The sequence below is a fragment of the Piliocolobus tephrosceles genome, unplaced genomic scaffold (assembly GCF_002776525.5).
Source record: "Piliocolobus tephrosceles isolate RC106 unplaced genomic scaffold, ASM277652v3 unscaffolded_108, whole genome shotgun sequence".
NCBI lineage: Eukaryota > Metazoa > Chordata > Mammalia > Primates > Cercopithecidae > Piliocolobus > Piliocolobus tephrosceles.
Window position 1 is genome coordinate 288,742 of NW_022291865.1, and position 23,787 is coordinate 312,528.

Genomic DNA, 23,787 nt, shown 5'->3' on the forward strand with positions numbered 1-23,787 from the left:
GCTAGGACTACAGGTGTGTGCCACTATGCCTTCTGTTCTACCCCCTAAGACATGAAGTCTTGTTATGTTGCCCAGGCCTCGAACTCCTGGCCTCAAGCAATCCTTTTACCTAGGCTTCCCAAAGTGTTGGGATTACAGGCGTGAGCCACTACAGCTAGCCTCTCTTTAATTTTTTTAAATAATGATTTTTTCGAATAGGTAGTTTATTAGTATTATACAAAAATTTAAAAGTTCAAAAGATTATATAATGAAAAATGAGTCACCTTTCCATCCCTGTCCCAATCTTCTTCCCCATAAAACCACTATTACTGGTTTCAATCTAGAGTGGTACTGTCCAACAGAACTTTCTACAATAATGAAAATGTTCTGCATTGGTGCTATCCAACACAGTTAGTTGCCTTTAGCCACAGGTAACTACTAAGCACTTTAAGTGTGGCTAGTTTGACTAAGAAACTGAATTTAATTTTACCTAAATGTAATGAATTTAAATGTAAATCGCCACATGTGACCAGTGGCTACTGCATTAATACAGTATAGATCTAGAGAATCTGTCTAGAGCAACGGTTTTACTGCCTTAGCTACATAATGTAATCACCTAGTGAGCATTTAAACCTTCAATGCCCAAGTCAAATCCCAGACCAAATATAACAAAATCTCTGGAATGGAATTTAGGCATCAGTTATTTTTTTTGTCAAGCTCCCCAGTGATTCCAATACGCAACCACCATTCAAAGCCTCTGTTCTAGAAAATCTATTATCTTACAAATAGATTACCTCCACCTAATATTTAAAAACTAAAACCCTGCTGGGTGAAGTGGCTCATGCCTGTAATCCCAGAACTTTGGGAGGCTGAGGCAGGTGGATCACTTGAGATCAGGAGTTCAAGATCAGCCTGGTCAACATGGTGAAACCCTATCTCTACTAAAAATACAAAAAATTAGCCAGGCATGGTGGCAGGTGCCTGTAATCTCAGCTACTTGGGAGGCTGAGACAGGAGAACTGCTTGAACCCAGGAGGCAGAGGTTGCAGTGAGCCGAGATAATGCTACTATACTTCAGCCTGGGCAACAAAGCGAGACTCTGTCTCTCACGCGCACACACACAAAAACCTAAAAGCTTTTCCTGGATGCTGTTGATAGAAAAAATAAAATAAAAATAAAGAAAAATAAGAACCAAGAGGAGAATTTTTTTTCTTTCTAAGTTATTAATTAGAAAATAACTTTCAATTGCTCAAGTACAGAAATATCTTTATACCTATAGAGGGTTTCCCCCAAAGTAAGTCAACAGGGGTAATTTTTACTGGGACTGATTGGATTTTTAAAGTTAAAAAAGAGTTTCCAAGACAGAAATACAATTTTCCTCTGTTTATAGATATAATACAGAGAAGATATTTGCATTACATACTGTTAAAGAACTAAATATCAAGAAGAAAGGCTGGATGCGGTGGCTCACATCTGTAATCCTAGCACTTTGGGAGGCCGAGGCGGGCAGATTACCTGAGCTCAGGAGTTCAAGACCAGCCTGGGTAACACAGTTGAAACCCTGTCTCTACTAAAAATTCAAAAAAACTTAGCCAGGTGTGGTGCCGGGTGCCTGTAGTCCCAGCTACTCAGAAAGCTGAGGCAAGAGAATGGCGTGAACCCGGGAGGCAGAGCTTACAGTGAGCCAAGACTGCGCCACTGCACTTCAGCCTGGGCGACAGAATGAGACTACGTCTCAAAAAAAAATAAAATTAGGCCGGGCGCGGTGGCTCAAGCCTATAATCCCAGCACTTTGGGAGGCCGAGACAGGCGGATCACGAGGTCATGAGATCGAGACCATCCTGGCTAACACGGTGAAACCCCGTCTCTACTAAAAAATACAAAAAAACTAGCCGGGCGAGGTGGTGGGCGCCTGTAGTCCCAGCTACTCGGGAGGCTGAGGCAGGAGAATAGCGTGAACCCAGGAGGCGGAGCTTGCAGTGAGCTGAGATCCGGCCACTGCACTCCAGCCTGGGCGACAGAGCGAGACTCCATCTCAAAAAAAAAAAACTAAAATAAAAATAAAAATAAAAAAATAAAAATTAAATTAAATTAAATTAAAAATAAATAAATAAGTTTTGCATGTGGTGGCACAAGCCTGTAATCACAGTCCCTCTAGAAGGTAAAGCAGAAGGATTGCTTGGGTCTAGGAGTTTGAGGCTGCAGTAAGCTATGACCATGCCACTGTACTCCAGTCTGGATGACAGAACAAGATCCTGTCTCTAAAAATAAAAAATAATACATAACAAAAAGATTTTAAAAGTTTAAAAACTAGTGATATAAATATGTAACTGCCTAACATTACAGTTATCTAAATCAGCATACAGATAAGTATCCAGGTCAAGAAGGTAATTCATTAAATCATAAAGTTCCTGTAACATCTTGGTGATTAGTTTCAAATCAAACATTAAAAACAAACAAAACCCAGTAAGGTTTCACTGCATGGCTTTGGGAGCTGAGAAGCTAAAACAAAATGCTAACCCTAAGCACATGCTCTATAACCCTTGACTGTTTCAGAGGTATATATATATATATATATATATTTATATATACTTTTTTTTTTTCTGAGACAGTGTCTCTCTCTGACACCAGGCTGGAGTGCAGTGGTACGATCTCTGCTCACTGCAGCCTCCGCCTCCTGGGCTCAAGCAATTCTCCCACCTTAGCCTCCTGAGTAGCTGACACACAGGTGCATGCCACCATGACTGGCTAATTTTTCTATTTCTTGTAGACACAGGGTTTTACCATGTTGCTCAGGCTGGTCTCGAACTCTTGGGCTCAAGCGACCCTCCCACCTCAGCCTTCCAAAGTGCTAAGATTACAGATGTGAGCCACTGTGCCCGGCCTCAGAGGTATATTTAAAGATAGTTTCACACTGTTTTACTGTAATTTCTAGTATGGTCCTAGCTATCTTAAACAAAACTGTCAGTATATATAACAGTCCATTTTTAAATTACGAGGATTTTTTTTTTTTTTTTTTTTGAGACAGAGTCTCACTCTCTTGCTCAGGCTGGAGTGCAGTGGCGCAATCTCAGTTGACTGCAGCCTCTGCCTCTTGGGCTCAAGGGATTCTCCTGCCTCAGCCTCCCAAGTAGCTGGGATTACAGGTGTGTGCCACCATGCCCAACTAATTTTGCATTTTTAGTAGAGATGGGGTTTCACCATGTTGGCCAGGCTGGTCTCAAACTCCTGGCCTCAAGTAATCCACCCACCTCGACCCCCCAAAGTGCTGGGATTACAGGTATGAGCCACTATGCCCAGCCAGGATATGTTCTTTTCTCTGCTTCCTCTTTGGAGTTACTGCCTCTATAGCTAATAGGACAACACATACACACCAGAACTTGTACTGACATTAAGAATTTTGGCATACATTACTTCAGGAAGAAAAAGCAAAACTGAGGAAAAGGAGTGGCAAAGAGATTAAAAATGGGGCTACAATTACATGAAATAATAACCGCAGCAACTAAGTTTTTTTGTGGTGTTGTTTTTTTTTTGAGACGGAGTCTCGCTCTGTGGCCCAGGTTGGAGTGCAGAGGCACGATCTTGGCTCACTGCAACCTCCGCCTTCTGGATTCTAACGATTCTCCTGCCTTAGCCTCCCAAGTAGCTGGGACTACAGGCGCCTGCCACCACACCCAGCTAATTTTTATGTTTTTACAGAGACGGGGGTTTCACCATGTTGGCCAGGGGGTCTTGAACTCCTGACCTCAAGTCATCTACTTGCCTCAGCCTCCCAAAGTGCTGAGATTACAGGCATGAGCCACTGCACCCGGCCAATAGAAACTAAGATTTATATAGCACTTGCTATGTGCCAGGCACTGTTCTAAGTGCTTTACATTTAAATTTCACAACATTCCTGTGAGGTTGGAATTGTTATTATTCTATTTTACATATAAGGGCAAAAAAATGGTCACATAATTGTTAAAAGATAAGAGCTAAACGTTTAAATCTAGGCAATCTGACTCCAAAGACCACTGTCTCACCATTAAAGATAGCCTGAGAATTCAACCGTATACATTTACTAGGACCCTGCTATATGCAAGGTAGCATGTAGGGAGCTCAAGGCACAACAATATGACATGGCTTTCCTTCGTGTTTGCATCTGAATGATCACAGAGCTCAAAGTTTCCTTCTACCAGTTAGCATTTCAAAATAATCTTTACACTCAAAATATTTCCTCAAATAATTAAGGATAAATGCTATGAAGAATGATTATCAAAGCAAAGCACGAATAGTTTAAAAAGCTTCAAATATTAATCCAGGCCAGGCATGGTGGCTCACACCTATAGTTGCAGTACTTTGGGAGGCTGAGGTGGGAGAACTGCATGAGCCTAGGAGTTTAAGACCAGCCTGGATAATATAGCGAGACCCTGTCTCTACAAACAACAACAACAACAACAACAACAACAAAATTAGCTGGGTGTGATGGCACATACCTATAGTCCCAGCTACTCGGGAGCTGATGTGGGAGTACCACTTGAGCCCAGGAGGTCAAGGCTTCAGTGAGCTATGATCATGCCATTGCACTCCAGCCTGGGTGACAGGGCAAGACCCTGTCCCCAAATATATAAATAAATAAAAATAAAAGTTAAAAAAAAAAATCCAGAAGGCCTTTAATATGCCATGACAATGTAGAAAATGTCTGCATATAGAGACATTTTTTACATTAATGATCAATTTACACAAAATTTTAACACACTTGGTGTTTTTCCCAGTTCCAAATTATAGTGCTGCAACCATGTAAGTTATATGGCAAGTTCACGTTGTAAAAATCAGATAATGAATTTGTTGGTATCTCATCAACAGTAGCACTATTCATTCTTATAAAATCTAAAAAAATCGGACAGGTGTGGTGGCTCACGCCTGTAATCCCAGCACTTTGGGAAGCCAAGGCAGTTGGATGACGAGGTCAGGAGTTCAAGATCAGCCTGACCAAGATGGTGAAACCCCGTTTCTACTAAAAATATTTAAAAACTTAGCCAGGAGTGGTGGTGGGCGCTGCAATCCCAGCTACTCAGGAGGCTGAGGAAAAGAATTGCTTAAACCTGGGAGGCAGAGGATGCAGTGAGCCAAGATCACGCCACTGTACTCCAGGCTAGGCAACAGAGTGAAACTCAGTCTCAAAAAAAAAAAAAAAAAAAAAAAAATTAATAAAATTGTTGTGTACTTTTTAAATTATTATTATTAAGGAAGCAGACGAGGCAAGATAGATTTCTATCTGCTGGAATGGCTCATGTATGAAAGACATTTGAAAACCACTGTCTGATAGGACAATATACCTAATAATTAAGATCTCTAAGATCTCTTATATTCCCATTTCATTTTACCCTAAACACTGGAATTTCCTGGTGGCTGGTTCATAAATTATGACCAATGAGAAAATAAATGGAGACATTACACATTTAGAGTAATAATGATAAAATTTTAACTTGAAAAGTATGTGGAAATAGGCCGGGCGTGGTGGCTCACACCTGTAATCCCAGCACTTTGGGAGGCCGAGGTGAGCAGATCATAAGGTCAGGATCTCGAGACCATCCTGGCTAACACGGTGAAACCCCATCTCTGCTAGAAATACAAAAAATTAGCCAGGTGTTGTGGTAGGTGCCTGTAGTCCCAGCTACTCGAGAGGTTGAGGCAGGAGAATGGTGTGAACCTGGGAGGCAAAGCTTGCAGTGAGCCAAGATCGCGCCACTGTACTCCAGCCTGGGCGACAGAGTGAGACTCTGTCTCAAAAAAAAAAAACAAAAACAAAAAAAAGAGAAAAGTATGTGGAAATAAATAATAGAGGTTAAAAATTATACATACTAAAATACAAATAATACACTTTGTAGGTATATTACATGAAAAATAAATGTATGCAGGTAGCCAACTCTTGCTCATATCTGAATAGAGTGCTTCTATCAGAAACCAGCAGTATGTCCTTGACAAAACTTTGGGTATAGTTTTTAAAATATACAAGCGCAATGTAAAATAGATTAATCTACCTAAAACTCAACTGTGTCTACGACTACAGTAAGTGCTACAAAAATTTAGAAGAATACAGAGTTCCTGTTCTAATATTTCTTTAACATCTTAGTCAGTGGTTCTCAAACTTTAGCATAGATCAAAATCACTAGGGGAGCTTTTTAAAACAAATTACTGGGCTCCATTCCAAAATTTCTGATTAAGTAGGTCTGGAATGGGACCTAAGAATTTGCAGGTCTAACAAGTTCCTGGGTAATGCTGATACTGCTGATCCAAAGACCATACTTTAAAAATCACTGGATTACAGCTAGGCACCACAGCTCCTGCCTACAATCCCAGTGCTTTGAGAGGCTGAGGCGGGACTGTTGCTTGAGGTCTGGAGTTAAAGAGTAGCCTGGGCAACACAGTGAGGCACTGTCTCTACAAAAATAAAAATACTAGCCAGGTGTGGTGGCGTGCCCCTGTAGTCTTAGGAGGCTGAGGTGGGAGGATGGCTTGAGCCTAGGAGTTTGAGGCTACCATCAACAATAATCACTGCACTCTAGCCTGGGCAAGAGAACGAGACCCTGTCTGAAAAAAATATATGTAATTTTTGGCTCGCTCTCTATATATTTGTTGGCTGGGTGCAGTGACCCATGTTTGTAATCCCAGCCCTTTGGGAGTCTGAAGTGGGAGGATCACGCAAGTCCAGGAGTTTGAGATCAGCCTGGGCAACATGGTGAGACCTTGTCTCTACAGAAAAATAAAGAAAACAGGCTGGGCATGGTAGTTGATGCCTGTAATCCCTGCATTTTGGGAGGCCAAGGCAGGCAGATCGCTTAAGGCTAGGAGTTCGAGACCAGCCTGGGCAACATGGTGAAAACTTATCTCTACAAAAAACTACAAAAAATAGTCAGGTGTGGTGGCACATGCCTGTAGTCCCTGCTACTCAGGAGGCTGAGGTGGGAAGATCACTTATGCCCGGGAGATCTCGGCTGCAGTGAGCTGTGATCATGCCACTGTACTCTGGCCTGGGTGACAGAGCGAGATCCCACAAAAATAAAAAAAATAAAGAAAATAAAAAATAAAATTAGCTGGGCATGATGGCACACACCTGTAGTCTCAGTTATTCAGGAAGCTGAGGTGGGTGGATAGCTTGTGCCCAGGAGATCAAGACTGTAGTTACTCATGACTGCACCACTGCATTCCAGCATGGGTGACAGAGTGAGACCCTGTCTCAAGAAAAGAAAAAAAATTAAATTAAAAAAAATGTTAAAAAGAGGTCGGGCTTGGTGGCTCATGCTTGTAATCCCAGCACTTTGGGAGGCCAAGGCGGGAGAATCACTTGAGGTTAGGAGTTCGAGACCAGCTGCCCAACACGGTGAAACCTTGCCTCTACTGAAAATACAAAAATTAGCTGAGCATGGTGGCACACACCTGTAATCCCAGCTACTCAGGAGGATGAGGCAAGAGAAATGCTTGAACCTGGGAGGCTGAGATTGCAGTGAGCCAAGATCGCGCCACCACATTCTAGCCTGAGCGTCAGAGATTTTTGTATCTCAAAATTAATTAATTAATTTTTAAAAATCACTGGATTACTTCATTTTCTTACAAACAAAGCTTGCTAATTCTGATTCTTTATTTTCAAATTCATGTTATTGCTTTTGTCCTTACCTTTATTTTAGGGGAAATCACTATGAATTGGAAACCCGTAAGATTTGAGAAGACAACAAAACCATATAAATGAAAGGACAAATATTTCATTTATTTGGTCTAAACATTCAGCAATTTCAGTCATGTACAACTAGCTATAATCACAGAAGTAATTACTGAGATTGAAAAGAAATAAAATCAGCCAAAAGCAGCAGAGGCATGCTGTTAATTTCTTATTTTTCTACCATAATAAATTGGAGTCAGCAGGGAGGAGTACCATTAATAGCCAAGAAACATAGATATAGCAAGAAAAACAAAGAAGAGACATGAAGGAAAAAAATGAAGGGGATTAGGATAGCAACAAGTGGGATGAGGACTGCAAGTGAAAATGGATAAGAAGCAGACACGTTAAGGAGGAAAGAGACACAATGAACAGAAGTGGCCAGAAAAGAAGAAAAAAAATGGTAAACAAACTATCCAAAAGTGTGGGGTAATTCACTAAAAGGACAAGCCAAGCCCTCAAAAACTAAATAACTAAATAACTCTTATTAGGATATTACTATGCCATATTAAAGCACACCAACAACACAGGAATCTGGGCACACTTGGTGAGAAAGAAAAGAGCCATGCATACTTTTAGTAAACATAAATGACTCTATATAGTACAACTGTCATAAGCAAAAACTCTGAGTCGTGAAGAAAAGATTCAAATATAGTTGATTCTTCTCAAGGTAAAAACAAGTATTTTATACATCTTAGCAAAAAATTTTATAAAAGTCGTATCCAAAAAAAGTCCTGGCAATTAATGGGTACTTAATTAACTAGAAATATCAATCATCCAGATATCTGACTTTTCCAAGTGTTACCCAAAAAGAGAACGGGGTCACATGAAATGTATTATCATCACTTTAGTTGAATTCTCTAACAATTTTTACTTACCAGGGGGAAGATCATCAACTTTTGCTAGGTCATTCTCTTCTATTCCAGGCATCCCTGCATCACCACCTCTTTTGATTTGTTCTGCCCAAGTAACAGAAAGATAGAATTCTATAATTTTTCTTACATAATTTGAAAATGTTTTGAAGGAATGTAACAATCAGTTTCTAAAAGTAATAGGCTACATCAACTGAACATCTTTATATCTTGGACATAGCTGTAACTCTAAAATAACTTACTCTTTTTTCTCTTCCATCAAAGGATCCAAATTTGAAACAATGAAGACACTTAATCATGTGTGAACTAAAATCAAACAATTTTCTTTCTGATTGAAAATATTCACTTAAAAATGGGAAGAAAAAGTTAATATCCTATTAATACAAAACAAAATAATAATAATAATAATAATAATAATAATAATAATAATACCTTTCCCATGTGGAATATGATTGCTTGAGGGTTCTTCATTCTTATCTGCAACATTCTCAGCTACTTTTGGAATATTTTTAGGTACGACTTGATCGTTTATATCCGATTCTTTTCCACCATTTGATTGAATCTTATGGGCCTCTTGCAGCTAGATAAAGATTCGGTAACAATAAATATTTTTCAGTTCAAATTGTTAAACCACTGACACAACTATTAATTAAATGGTTCAAAAGGGTTCAAATAATGAACAACTGGAGATGCAGGATACATTATTTTCTGTGTGATTTTTATACCTGATAAAAAGTCAAAGAATAACACTTTTGAAAATCTCTAGCTACAGTAAATGAATGATTCGGCAAGCAGAGGTGACTCTGTTTGGCTATGCAGAGGTGTGTGATTCTGCAAGACAGCCTGCTGAGTACTACACGTTGCCCTGATGGCCTACAATTGGGCATTTTCCTGGGTGCTATGGGCAGGGTGGGTTCTCTGTAACCGTATGTTAGAATCAAGCAGGATGGCAGAAAGGAGGAGACTGGCATACAGGTGCTTCTTCAAGACCAAGGGTGAAAAACAGGCAATCTTCTTTCTAAGTGTGCTGGCCACTGAAGCACAGCAAGTAACGGCAGGACAATAAACAGGTCAGTGCTACCCCCAACCCTGTTCCTAACCTAGCATCTTCTTGGAAATGTGAATCTTCAAGTATATGGTTAGGCCTAACTCAATTCTCTCGATGGACCAGTATTGAGTTTGCCTCCATGGAAAATTGGGAGCAGCAAGGAGTCAAGTACACAAGCTTGGGATGCCATATATGGGTTCCTCTAGTCAACATTTAACATATCTATAAATGCTTTGTAAACTCTAAAGCAGTGTGAAATATAATTCTTAGTAATGTTATAAAAATAGTAAGAAAAAATTTATATGAAATCTAGAAAAACAAGAACAAAATCTTTTTTTTTTTGGATCTTTTTTATCTTTGAGACAGAGTCTTGCTCTGCTGCCCAGGCTGGAGTGCAGTGGCGCGATCTTGGCTCACTCCAAGCTCCGCCTTCCGGGTTCATGCCATTTTCCTGCCTCAGCCTCCCGAGCAGCTGGGACTACAGGCGCCCGCCACCACACCCCGCTAATTTTTTGTATTTTTAGTAGAGAGGGGGTTTCACAGTGTAGCCAGGATGGTCTCAATCTGCTGACCTCATGATCCGCCCACCTCAGCCTCCCAAAGTGCTGGGATTACAGGCGTGAGCCACCGCATCTGGCCACAAGAGTCAAATCTTAAGAATGTGTCACAACAAAGGAGAAAGGATACTCTGACAATCAGGTGTAGGTATTCAGTGTCCTGGCAGGTAATATCAACAAATGTTTGCATCATGCTTCAGTTTCCGAATTGCTTTCATAGCTGTCCTCTAGTAGAAATAAAATTCATAGTTTTGAGAAAAACAAAACTGAGGCTTTAAAAAGTTAAGCAGTTTAGAAGTTAAGGCCAGGCGCGGTGAATCATGCCTGTAATCCCAGCACTTTGGGAGGCCGAGGTGGGCAGATCACGAGGTCAGGAGATTGAGGGCATCCTGGCTAACACGGTGAAACCCCGTCTCTACTAAAAAATACAAAAAAAATTAGCCGGGTGTGGTGGCGGGCGCCTGTAGTCCCAGTTACTTGGGAGCCTGAGGCAGAAGAATGGCGTGAATCCGGGAGGTGGAGCTTGCAGCGAGCCGAGATCACGCCACTGCACTCCAGCCTGGGCAACAGTGCGAGACTCCACTTAAAACAAAAAAACAAACAAAAAAACCCCCAGCAGTTTGGGCCAGGTGCGGTGGAAAATCCTACCACTCTGGGAGGCCGAGGTGGTGGGTGAATCATGAGGTCAGGAGTTCGAGATCAGCCTGACCAACATGATGAAACCCCATCTCTACTAAAAACACAAAACTGAGTCGGGCGTGGTGGCCCACGCCTGTAATCCCAGCTACTCAGAAGGCTGAGGCAGAAGAATCGCTTGAACTCAGGAGGCGGAGGTTGCAGTGAGCCGAGATGGGGCCACTGCACTCCTGCCTGGGTGACAGAGCAAGACTCCGTCTCAGAAAAAAAAAAAAAAGAATTAAGCAGTTTGTACAAAGTCACAAAACTAGAGAATTGTGAAGAAGGAATTCTAACCACAGTCTTTCTGACTCCAAATCTCACATTTCCTGTAAGTTGGTAAGCTATAATCAATTCTGATAGCTTAATCACTGATGAATGAAATGATAAACTGAAATTTTTGAACATGTCTGAAAATCCATGAGGCACAACTTGAGCAGCCAGCTTGCATCTCTGTGCATCTTCACTATAACGCTATCTCATAAGGCTATCACTATAGTACTCTTCACTCTTTTGCAGATGTGGATAAGACAAATATTGAACAAAATTAAAAGTCAAGCTACTGTTCAAAAATACTTTTCCATTGAAAGCAGTTAACAAAGATGTTGTCTCTTTAATGCATTATTGACAGTACCTTTCTATGAATGGACAATATTAATATTAATAAAATAAGATGCTTTTCTAGATGCAATGTTTGTGATTTGGTTAGGGGACCTACTGATTGTTTTTAAAATAAACTTCTTATTCTGAAATAATTTTAAATTTACAGAAAAATAATCACCCCTTACCCAGTTTCCCCTAATGTTAACATCCTATGGATTAAGGTACCATCCATAATTACCATGATACATTTGCAAAACTAAAAAAAAATCAGTATATTATTAGTACCTAAACTCCAGACTTAGATTTCACCAGTTTTTCCACTAAGTCCATTTTCTGTTTCAGGATCCAATTCAGGATACTACACTGCATTTATTTTAATTTTTTAATTTTTGAGATGGAGTCTCGTTCTGTTGCCAGGCTGGAGTGCAGTGGTGCAGTATTGGCTCACTGCAACCTCTGCCTCCCCAGTTCAAGGGATTCTCCTGCCTCAGCCTCCTGAGTAGCTGGGATTACAGGCACCAGCCACCATACCCGGCTAACTTTTTGTATTTTTAGTAGAGATGAGGTTTTACCACGTTGGCTGGCTGGTCTCAAACTCCTGACCTCGTGATCCACCCACCTTGGTCTCCCAAAGTGGTGGGATTACAGGTATGAGCCACCGCCCTCAGCTACTATACTACATTTAAGTCCTCAGGTCTCTTTAGTCTTCTCTGGGCTATGAGAGTTTCTCTGTCCCTATAGCATGAACGCATGGTTGTGTCTCAATAAAATTTTATGTATGAACACCAAAATAAATATTTCTATAATTTTCCAATGTACTAAGATAATTTTCTCAATTTTTTTCATCATTTGAAAATGTGAAAACCACTTTTGGCCTCTAAACAGTACAAAAACAGGCAGCGAGCTGAATTCAGCCTGTGGGCTATAGTTTGCTGTCTCCTTTTCCAGTCATTTCTGTGACAGACATGTGGCTGGTTAATTAATTTTAAAATTAATAAACAATCAAAAAGATAAAGCCCTGAATACAATTTATGCTTATTCCATATAGCTAACATTGGATTTGTCTCTATGAAAACTCAAATTGCACAGAACCAACTTGCTATAGTAGTTAAAGAACAGGAAATGAAGGGTGGGGAGTAGAATTAGGTAGCTAATCTAGAGAGTAAGGGCTGATGTGCTGCCCAGAAAGGAGAAGTTATCTGGGCACCTCAATTGCTGCCACGCCTTCTTCCATTAGGGTAGGATAATGGCAAGGAATAATTGGAGAGGCATTAGTTAATTAACAACATAAAAATAGCCTAGTATAGAAGAACAGAAAGAGAATTACACTGGCTTGGAAAAAAAGGGAAAGCTCTCATCTGTCTTCCTTAAGAGAATAGAAGAGAGCAAACTTATCCCATTATTTATATACTACGCTTATAATGACACAATTGCAATAGCAAACCTCTCTTCCCCTTCCTTTTGTGTTCCATTATGTTATTTTAACCCTCCAGTGTCTCAATAATACCTTTTGATTGCCCTCAATGCTGCATCTATGGTAGCTCACGCAGGCCTGTCTTCTTTCACCAATCCATCCTTATACCTCTTCAAAGTAGACTGCAGATAAGTAGCAGCTATTCCACTTTGTAGATTCAAAAAATGAAATAGAGAAAGAAATGACACCCTCTATATCCTACTATAAAATTGTGAAAAAGCGGCTGGGAGCAGTGGCTCAAGCCTGTAATCCCAGCACTTTGGGAGGCTGAGACGGGCGGATCACGAGGTCAGGAGATCGAGACCATCCTGGCTAACATGGTGAAACCCCGTCTCTACTAAAAACTATAAAAAACTAGCCGGGCGAGGTGGCGGCGCCTGTAGTCCCAGCTACCCGGGAGGCTGAGGCAGGAGAATGGCGTGAACCCGGGAGGCGGAGCTTGCAGTGAGCTGAGATCCGGCCACTATACTCCAGCCTGGGTGACAGAGCGAGACTCCGTCTCAAAAAAAAAAAAAAAAAAATTGTGAAAAAGCTAAGAATGAAAACCTGATATCCTTAACTTCTAGTCCTTTAGTTGAGATGCTACCAAAGAGCAAAACAAATACTTTTCACTATTAAATCTTTCTTTCCTTTAAATCACAAGAGTTCAGATAAATCGTGCCTAGTCAGGTAAGATTACAGGGTATAAAAAAATGAATCATGTCCTTAATAACTAGTAATCTTCAGACAATTTCTTCTATTGCTAAAAAAATCTTCATAATACATATTAACTTAAAATGAATTAATAAAAGAATTTGCCCCCCCGCCAAAAGTATGAATCAAATTGGTTATAGTGGCTAGTGGCTCATTTCTGTGCTTAAGGAAAGGGTGGCAGAAAAACAGAGATTGATAATAAAGGAAAAAGTGTTTCTTTTTATTCTATTTCTCAAATGCATAACAAAGGAAGTAGTTGATTTTCAGTAAAAAAGTTGCCCACTTTACAATCTGAGAAATACATTAACAACAAAAATTATTTTTTAAAAAAGATGGATATTTTGGTTCAAAATTAATTAATTTTTTTTTTTTTTTTTGAGACAGAATCTCACTCTGTCGCCCAGGTTGGAGTGCAGTGGTGCAATCTTGGCTCACTGTAACCTTCGTGGAGTGCAGTGGTATGATCTTGGTTCATTGTAACCTCCGTCTCCTGGGTTCAAGCAGTTCTCCTGCCTCAGCCTCCTGAGTAGCTGAGATTACAGGCATGCACCACCAGACCTGGCTATATTTTGTATTTTTAGTAGAGATGGGGTTTCCTCATGTTGGCTAGGTTGATCTTGACCTCCTAACCTCGAGTGACCCACCCACTTCAGCCTCCCAAAGTGCTGGGATTACAGGCGTGAACCACCACGCCTGACCAGTTTTAAGAATTAAGATTATATTTTTGCAAATGTTTAATTTACTCAGAAATAAAGTCATTGTAAATCACTTTTGGAATTAGGCTGGCTGGAAAACTTAAACTATAATGTTTTGTGACAAAATTACAATTTTAATTTCTAAATTATCATGATTTATAACAAAAATATGTTTGGATTTAAGTATATTTTTTAAATTTACCTTTTGTTCCTGTAAAAACTGGTCTGCTAACTTTTTAATATTTTCTTCATGCTGTGCTCTCAATTCCTTGATCTGCTGTCCACACTGAAAACTAAATTACAAAGTCATTCTTTTAGATTATATTACCTTGGATTGGATTCTCAGAGTTGTCCAGTAGTTGACACATACATTAAGAAAGATAAAACATTCAGTTAGCAAGGGAGAGTGGGCTGGAAAAAACAAAGAGCATACAAATAGCTCACAATCCAAACTTTTAAAATACTTGAACTTGTAATAGGAGATAGGTAATACTGATAAAGCTAATTGACAAAACACAAAGATAAAAACAATTCTTTTCCTATTATTTCCATAAATTGCATCTATAAAAATACTATCAGAACCAACTTCAATCACAGAAGACAAAAATACTGTAGAAGAGGAAACTGTGAGACTAATTTATAGTAACAGATGAGGAAAGCTAGAATTATGAGAATTGATAAGGAGTGGTAGCAGAAGATTCATCCAATAGTTAGTACTTTAAAAATTGTAATAAAAGGCTAAACCATAGAATACTAGGAACAGGAGAAACTAATAAAGAAGATAAGGCCGGGCGCGGTGGCTCAAGCCTGTAATCCCAGCACTTTGGGAGGCCGAGACGGGCGGATCACGAGGTCAGGAGATCGAGACCATCCTGGCTAACATGGTGAAACCCCATCTCTACTAAAAATACAAAAAAACTAGCCGGGCGAGGTGGCGGGCGCCTGTAGTCCCAGCTACTCTGGAGGCTGAGGCAGGAGAATGGCATAAAACCCGGGAGGCGGAGCTTGCAGTGAGCTGAGATCCGGCCACTGCACTCCAGCCCCGGGCGAAAGAGCAAGACTCCGTCTCAAAAAAAAAAAAAAAAAAAAAAGAAGATAGACTGGTGCCATCAAGAGAAAGTGAACAGAAGCAAAACATAAAGATGGTGACTTTCTGCTAGCCAAGTAGCCAAAGGACACACATAGACCAATCATGCAAAAAGAAACAGTTGACAAATATATAGAAAAATGTTAACTTTCACCATTATAAAATGCAAATTAAACTTCCTATATGTGTCTAGGCGTGGTGGCTCACACATGCAATCCCAGCACTTTGGGAGGCCAAGGCAGGCAGATCACTGGAGGCCAGGAGTTCAAGATCAGTCTGGCCAACACAATGAAACCTTGTCTCTACTAAAGACACAAAAAATTTAGCCAGGCATGGTGGTACATGCCTGTGGTCCGAGCTACTCAGGAGGCTGAGGCATGAGAATTGCTTAAACCCAGGAGGTGGAGGTTGCAGTGAGCTGAGATTGTGCCACTGTACTCCAGCCTGGGAGTCAGAGACAGACTCAGTCTCAAAAAAAGAAAAAGACAAAACAAAAAACAAAAAAACCCACCAACTTCCTATATGTATATATGTAGTATCTTATTCCTATACTAACAAAATTAAATTAGAATTAAAACCAAAGTTGGCAGGGCTATGGGGAAATATCTACATTATAAATGAGTACAATCATTTCAGGAAGCAATCTTTCATCTGTGCGGTAAAAGCAACAAAATTGGTAAAGCATTCTTTTTGAGGAATTCTACATTTGAGAAAATATACTACTGAAATAACATAAGGAGAGGGGAATTTATTTATTTATTTATTTATTTATTTATTTATTTATTTATTTTTGAGACAAGCTTTCATTCTGTTGCCCAGACTGGAGTGCAGGCATGATACTGGCTCACTGCAGCCTCAACTTCCCAGGCTCAAGCGATCCTCCCACTTCAGCCTCCTGAGTAAGCTGGGACCACAGATGTATGCCAGCATACCCAGCTAGTTTTGGGAAATCTTTTTTGCACAGAAAATTTTATAGCTGTGATAGTTTTTTTTTTTTTTTTTTTTTTTTGAAGAGACAAGTTCTCACCCTGTTGCCCAGGCTAGAGTACAGTGGCATCATCATGGCTCACTGCAGCCTCAATCTCCTGGACTCAAGCGATCCTCCCACCTCAGCCTCCCAAGCAGCTAGGACTACAGGCATACGCCACTACACCCAGCTAATTTTTAAAAATTTTTTGTAGAGACAGAGGTCTCATTATGTTGCCTAGGCTGGTCTTTAACTCCTGGGCTCAGATGATTCTCCAGTCTCAGTCTCCCAAAGTGTTAGGATTACAGGTGTGAACCACCATAATCTAGCCTGTGATAGTCTTAAAGTGAGAAAAGGAAAACTCCTACTGTGGTCCCACAATTGGAAAAGACTAAAGAAGTTTTGGTACATTAATATGCTAGCATAATATATTACCTCTACATATGTTAAATCTTTAATCCTATAGACATGCAGAAAAATACTGAATACTGTTATGTTAAAATATATATATTTAAGTAAATGTATAATGATAACTGATAACCTACAAGAGTAAGAAGTCAGAAATGGACAAAAAATGCTTTAAAATATGGCAAATCTTTCTAACTTTTGGTGTACAGATCTAAAAAATATCTTTTACCATAAAATTGATTACAAATATAATAAAAGTTTTAAGGAATGATTGCTAGAAAGGCCTGTAAGAGGTTCCCCAACCTCATCACCAAGTCTAGAGGTATCAGCAAGAGGGCTGACATGCAGAACAAGAAGAGCAGCTAGCACTCAGGCCCTCAGCTCTTCTGGGAACATCTCCCAGTGCTGGTTTCATCTTGTGGATGCTCATCAAAAAGAATCACAAATCTCCTTTCCATCTTTGCCACATCTGATAAAACTCAGAGCTTGTAAGATTTTCTGTCTCACAATGAATTTTACAACATACATAAACTCAGCATGCCCTCTAAGAGATACTTCATGCTGTTTAATTTATCAAAATAAGAGTCTGGATTTCAAAAAGCTAAAGAAAGATAAAAGAAAAGGAATTTAAAAGACTTAACAAAATGAAAGAAGAGAAAAAAAGGAAAACAAAAGTCCGAGAGGAAGAAATGAACTGAGTTCAAAAGTTGGACAAATATTTTAGATTCATAAACATATGTTGTATGTAACATCTTACCTTTCATATTCTAACCTCTTCACAAGGTAAGTATTGTTCTTCCTGTAGTCCTGAAGCTGGTCTTCTTGTCGAAGAAACTCCTGACGAAGCTCGGCAAGTTGCTCTATCCACCCAAGGTAAGAACCAAAGGAATCAAGTTCACTCATTGTAATGCTTCCTATTCAGAAGCTATGGGATGTTTTTTAAATTATACATAATTCTCAGTTTTTTTAGTAATACTCCCAGGATATTAAATTATATAACTAATACCACATTTAACAGCCTTTTGTAACACATTCATGGTCAATAAAATTTATTCATTTATTTATTTATTTAAGATAGGGTCTTGCTCTGTCGCTCAGGTTAGAGTGCAGTGGTGCACAACTTGGCTCACTGCAACCTCCACCTCCTGAGCTCAAGTGATCCTCTCACCTCAGCCTCCCAGGCAGCTGAGACTACAGGTGTGCAACACAACATCTGGCTGATTTTTGTATTTTTAGTAGAGATGGGTTAGCTATGTTGCCCAGACTGGTCCTGAACTTGTGGGCTCAAGCAATCCGGCCACCTCAGCCTCCCAAAGTGCTGGGATTACAGGCATAAGCCACCACGCGTGACCAATAACATATATTTTTAAAACAATACAGCTTCAGTGGATTTCACATCAACCCAAAATATTCTTTAAATTACACATTGTTACACTTTGTGTAGACACATGCTAAGCTGTGGAGACAATACAAAAACTACCTATCTCTTCAAACCTATCTGCTTTATTACAGTAGGAAAAAAAATCATACGTTTTAGATACGTTCACTATGGGTACAAATTTTAAATTTTCTTTCTCATTTTAAATCACATTCGACTACCAACTTAGGTGCCAATCATTTTAGATACATTTCTAGTTCGGCTATGGACGGTAGCTCTACATATCCCAAAATTCCATTTTCAAAGCTCATAATTTCTGGACTGAGACTGAAATGTTTTAGTGGAAATGAATAACATGAAATTCCAAACTAGATAGTAAATTATAACCTGGCCAAACACTTGTTTGTAAATGTTTAATCCACAATCACCAGCCACACATGTTCTAGATTTCATTCCCTCATAAGCTAAAGTCTACAGACAAAAGAAATGCAGGCGGAAAAGAGTAAATGTTAATTACATAGATAGGTGATTTTAAAAACAGCTAACAGCCTTAGCAGTTAAACAAAAGTAGTATTAAGATAATTTTTAGAAATGAAAACAGGGGCCTATACTGTATAAGCAACAGTTTATTAAGATTAAAATATAACATCTAGCTATAATGTACCAACACTATAACATCTATTTCTTACAGAAGGATTATAGAATTAGTCTTATTACTCTAAAAGCACTCCAAAAACACTTGGGCGATATATATACAGCCACTTTCCTGAGTAAAAAGGGTGGATCACATGAGGCCAGGGGTTCGAGACCAGCCTCGCCAACAAGTGGAAACCCCGTCTCTACTAAAAATACAAAAATTAGCCAGGTGTGGTAGCACATGCCTGTAATCTCAGCTACTTAGGAAGCTGAGGCAGGAGAATCACTTGAACCCAGAGGCAGAGGTTGCAGTGAACCAAGATCATGCCACTGCATTCCAGCTTGGGCGATAAAGGAAGACGATCTCAAAAAAAAAAAAAAAAAAACTATAAAAAATAAAAATAAAAAGCAGATGTTTTTAAAATAAAAATAAAAAGCAGATGTTTTTAAACAGCAGATGTAAACATATACTTATAACTGCATTCATGCAACAAAAAGACTAGAATAAAATATATATCAAATAGAATATACACTAGAATAAAAATATATCAAAGTACTATCAGTGAATGTGTTTAATGGTAAAATTTTGAACATACACTTTTTTCTATACTTTCTAAATTTTATTGTGGAATTATAACTGTGGCAATAATGAAGAATAAAAATTTAAGTCACATAAACATCTGCTGAGACACATAATGTTTAACAATATGCATCATAACTACTGTATAATAATCAAGTATGAAAAAATCAATGATTCACTTAAAATATTTGCAGTTAATCATTGTATTTACATATTCAAGCCACATTTTAAATTTCTCTTTTTTTTTTCTTTTAAGACAGAGTCTAGCTCTGTTGCCCAGAATGGAGTGCAGTGGTGCAATTTTAGCTCACTACAACCTCCGCCTCCCAGGTTCAGGCAATTCTCCTGCCTCAGCCTTCTGAGTACTGGGATTACAGGCACCCGCCACCACGCCCAGCTAATTTTTGTATTTTTAGTAGAGACAGGGTTTCGCTGTGTTGGCCAGGCTGGTCTCGAACTACTGACCTCATGATCTGCCTGCCTCGGCCTCCCAAAGTGCTGGGATTACAAGCGTGAGCTACCGCGCCTGGCCAAATTTCTCTTTTTATAACATTAATTCACCATATGTAAACGAGGTTGATTTACCCCCCATCTCAAATAAAAGTGATATTTCTGTGGTGGCCAGGTAGCCAAAAAAAAAAAACCCTTTCAGCTTGTTGCCTGATCCCTGTTTCCATCTCCTAAGATACAGCAGGCCAGAAGTACCAGAAACCCTGGGCCCCAGCTATGAATGCGATTCTATAGAGACAATGAGATCACAGTAGGAAAGAGCAGCAAAAAGCCTGTGGCTAAGGGATTGAACCAGCCAGTTCAGTAAACCTGTGCTCAGGCTGGATAGTTTCTAGAACGGAAAGCTAAATTTAAAAACTATAACTAAAAAACAAACAAACAAAACTAAACAACTACCAGAAAGAGACTTCAACTGGTGATCTTTAGGACTCATTCTCCTCAGGAGAAAGGGAACAAAAAGATACAGTCCCTTCTGATTCAGGCCATGCTGTAAAATACCTGAAATAGCTTCAGAATGAACCTGAGGCTTAGTATAATTTTAAGATTTCGGATGGCTTCTCTGCCCCTTCACAAAGCTTCCCACTGGCGGTATTTGAAATTCATCTATCAGGAAATAAAATTTTCCTTTGTAATTGAAGATAAAAGACTTAAAATACAATTGACAAAGAAAAACAAAACATTAATACGAGTTTTAGCCCATGTAAAATATGATTTTTCCTGTTTGAATACAGAGAAAGATCATACAGCAGGGAGGTAACTGGTGATTTCCAGTGGGTCAAAACAGAGATTTGCAAGGGGAAAAGTAAGCAGACCAGAAAGCAAAACAAAGGAGAAAGAGGATCAGGAAAAATAACTGATGGATACTAGGCTTAATACCTGGGAGATGAAATAATCTGTATAATGAAGCCCCGTGACACACGTTTACCTATGTAACAAACCTGCACATCCTGCACATGTACCCCCGAATTTAAAATAAAGGTTAAAAAAAAAACAAAAACAATTTTACTTTTGACTGATTGGCATGTGTTTTCTTTATATGAACCCAGAGATATTCTGTCTAGCGTGGCTTCAGGTCACCATAGCAGAACTCTTAGAGTAAGTTAACACAAGTCAGTTTGATTGTACAGGACGCTCTATCTTTGAAAGCAACACCAGTTATGTTATAGAAAGACATGGCTGTACTCCCTTAGTTTAACTTCAAAAGATCAGGGATAGGTAAGAAATGGGTTGCCTGGGGCCAGCTTAAAAAAATATACATATACATATATATATTACTTCTAGAAAACTTTGACTTCAAACTTTCTTTCAGTAACAGGCATAAAAACAAGGTAAGCTAATCAAAATAAATCTGATAGTAGAATGTCAATTTATTATCTCAAGGATTAGAAAAACCAACTTTCATTTATTTCCAAGAAAATGTAAACCATCTCAAGTGTCTTAGTGTCTATTACTTCTACTATAGCAGATATTAATTTCAAAGAATTTAAAAAGAAACTTTTATAGGCAAGTTTTCAAGAAGTTTATTTCAGTAGAAACCATTCCAAGTTGCAAAAGTCATGTTATTTAAATTCAATTTTAAGAGTCCAAGCTTCAAAACCAAAAGTTATACATACAAATCAAGATCTTTTTCTCTGCTGAAGAGTATCATACACAATTTCAAAATACCTCAAGATCTACTCCAACACATATGGTACAATAAAGATTTTTACTCAGTAACATAGGTTGTCATTTTTGTTGACATATACTAACAGAAGCCACAGGACTTCTTATTCAACTGATCTATTTAACAAGCAGTTAATAAGCATTAAGTTACTGCTTTAATAAGCCCTAATAGTATTTCTTAACATTTAGTAAGAAGTATACTTTGATGACAAGTGGAAGCATTTGTAAAAATTGCAAGTTGGAAGCAGCACTGACACTGTGGCATCTTCTGTGTCATCCTAACACATTTTGGTGAGTCAAAAAGAGGAAAACATGGACACAGATGCAACAAAAACCAGTGTGACCACCCAGAAAGCATTTCTAACAGAAAGTCAAAGCTGTTCTAAATCACGGATAATAGGAAATCAACAACTTATTTTAGGGTTACAACACACAAAAACACTGCCTATTGATTGTGCTAGGTAAGGAGAAAAATTTTACTACATTACAAAGCCAGCTAAGGTTGGCTACTTTGAGAGGACAATAAAAATAGATTTTCTAAGTATATCTAAAGAGGCTCAAAAGGATAATAGAATAAAGGATATGTATGAAGCAAGAGAGTATATGCTACCCACACACATAAACCTAGAGACAATGCATGCAAAGTTTTAAAATACAGTATTATAACCAAAGGGTGTGAGGGAGATGAGGATTGTTCCTCAACTCCCAAACTTCAAAGGCCAACAGTGATGGCGTGAAGTAACATAAGCAGATTATAGGGCTTTTTTTTTTCCCCCGTAAAAGCTGTAGTACCTCTTTATCACTTCATCCAAGTAAAAATATGTGTGTGTATTTTTATATTTATTATTTATTTATTATATATTTATCTATCTTCCAGATTTCTTTCTGTTCCCAGGGTATCTAAAACATTAAGCCTGGAGGCTCTATCCAAAGCATCCCTAGACCTGAATGAATTAATTTAGCAGATTGGACACAGTACAGAGGGAACACTTCTCACCTTTTCCCTAGAAATTTGAAGGCTTCTGAAGCTACAGCTCAATTTTTTTTGAGTATTCTCTTAAAAACATTTCATTGCATAACCCTGTCTATAGCACAAGGTTAAGATACAGATCTCAAATTTTAACTTGGATTTATCATATATAAAGCATTGTTAAATAATTTATTATATCTTAAGGCAAAAGGATAAATGTTTTACCATCAGAGGAGTTTGTTCAGAAAACTGTATTTCATTAGGCTAATTTACTATTTCTTAATTCTTCACAATTTTAGGCATTTAGTGACCTGTGTTTATCTTTAATCTGTAATTAAGTTTCTTACCCTTTAAATGATGTATGTCTGCCATCTGATATGATATGTTGTTCTGCAGTTTAACCTGAAAAAAAATTAAGTTTTCATTTTACTAAAAAATACGTAGTTTTGCTCATTTTTTTGTTCATATTCACTTTGAGCTTGATCATAAATGCAAATGAAATACTCTGGTTATTTATTTATACTGCACCTCCTTCCAAAAAAAATCAGCAGTAAATTCTGATCTTGTAATGCTTACTTTACATTTGCACAAGAAAATCAAGAAAATTCATTTCAATTGATAATGCAACACCTTTAAGTTTTTAAAGTTTGAACTGAATATCACACAATGATTTTTTTCTAATACTCAGAGCTATGGTCACTGTCTTCTAGGCGCCAGTACATAAGAATACTAAGAACTTAAAAGTATACCAAAGCATGACTCAAAGGCTTACCAGTCATCTGAAAAATTAAAATAAGACTTTGGATAAGCCAGGACCTCATAGACAGGGAACCAACACTCTGTCTCAGTTATTGCTTTAGACAAGTTTGTTCTAATTGTAAAATGTAACTAAAATATCACTACAAATAGATTCTCTTGCCTACCCCAAGGTAACTTTACTTTGGAAGGCAGAGGCAGATTCACATTAACCAGTAGTACCATGGAAAAACGATTTTTTTCTATACTGAGTCTCATTCTGTCACCCAGGCTGTGGTGTGGTGGTACGATCTCAGCTCACTGCAACCTCCGTCTCCCAGGTTCAAGAGATTCTCCTGCCTTAGCCACCCAAGCAGCTGGCACTGCAGGTGTGCACCACCACATTCAGCTAATTTTTGTATTTTTAGTACAGATGGGGTTTTACCATGTTGGCCAGGCTGGTCTCGAACTCCTGACTTCAAGTGGTCTGCTGGCCTTTGCCTCTCAAAGTGCTGGGATTACAAGCATGAGTCACCACGCCCGGCCTGAAGAATGTATTTTT

The 23,787-nt window shown here is 38.8% G+C and overlaps 1 protein-coding gene across 2 annotated transcripts in view; it reads right to left on the reverse strand.

The window, feature by feature from the left end:
- The window catches only part of LOC111529479 (protein CASC4), a 128,720-nt gene that overhangs the window by 67,780 nt on the left and 37,153 nt on the right, over nt 1-23,787 (reverse strand). For both annotated transcript variants that reach the window (XM_023196349.1, XM_023196348.1), the window contains exons 2-6: nt 22,838-22,892; nt 17,512-17,614; nt 14,495-14,585; nt 8,980-9,127; nt 8,554-8,634 (exon numbers count right to left, since the gene is read on the reverse strand). In XM_023196349.1, the coding sequence (XP_023052117.1) occupies nt 8,554-8,634; nt 8,980-9,127; nt 14,495-14,585; nt 17,512-17,614; nt 22,838-22,892 (478 nt within the window). The remainder of the gene's footprint in view (nt 1-8,553; nt 8,635-8,979; nt 9,128-14,494; nt 14,586-17,511; nt 17,615-22,837; nt 22,893-23,787) is intronic.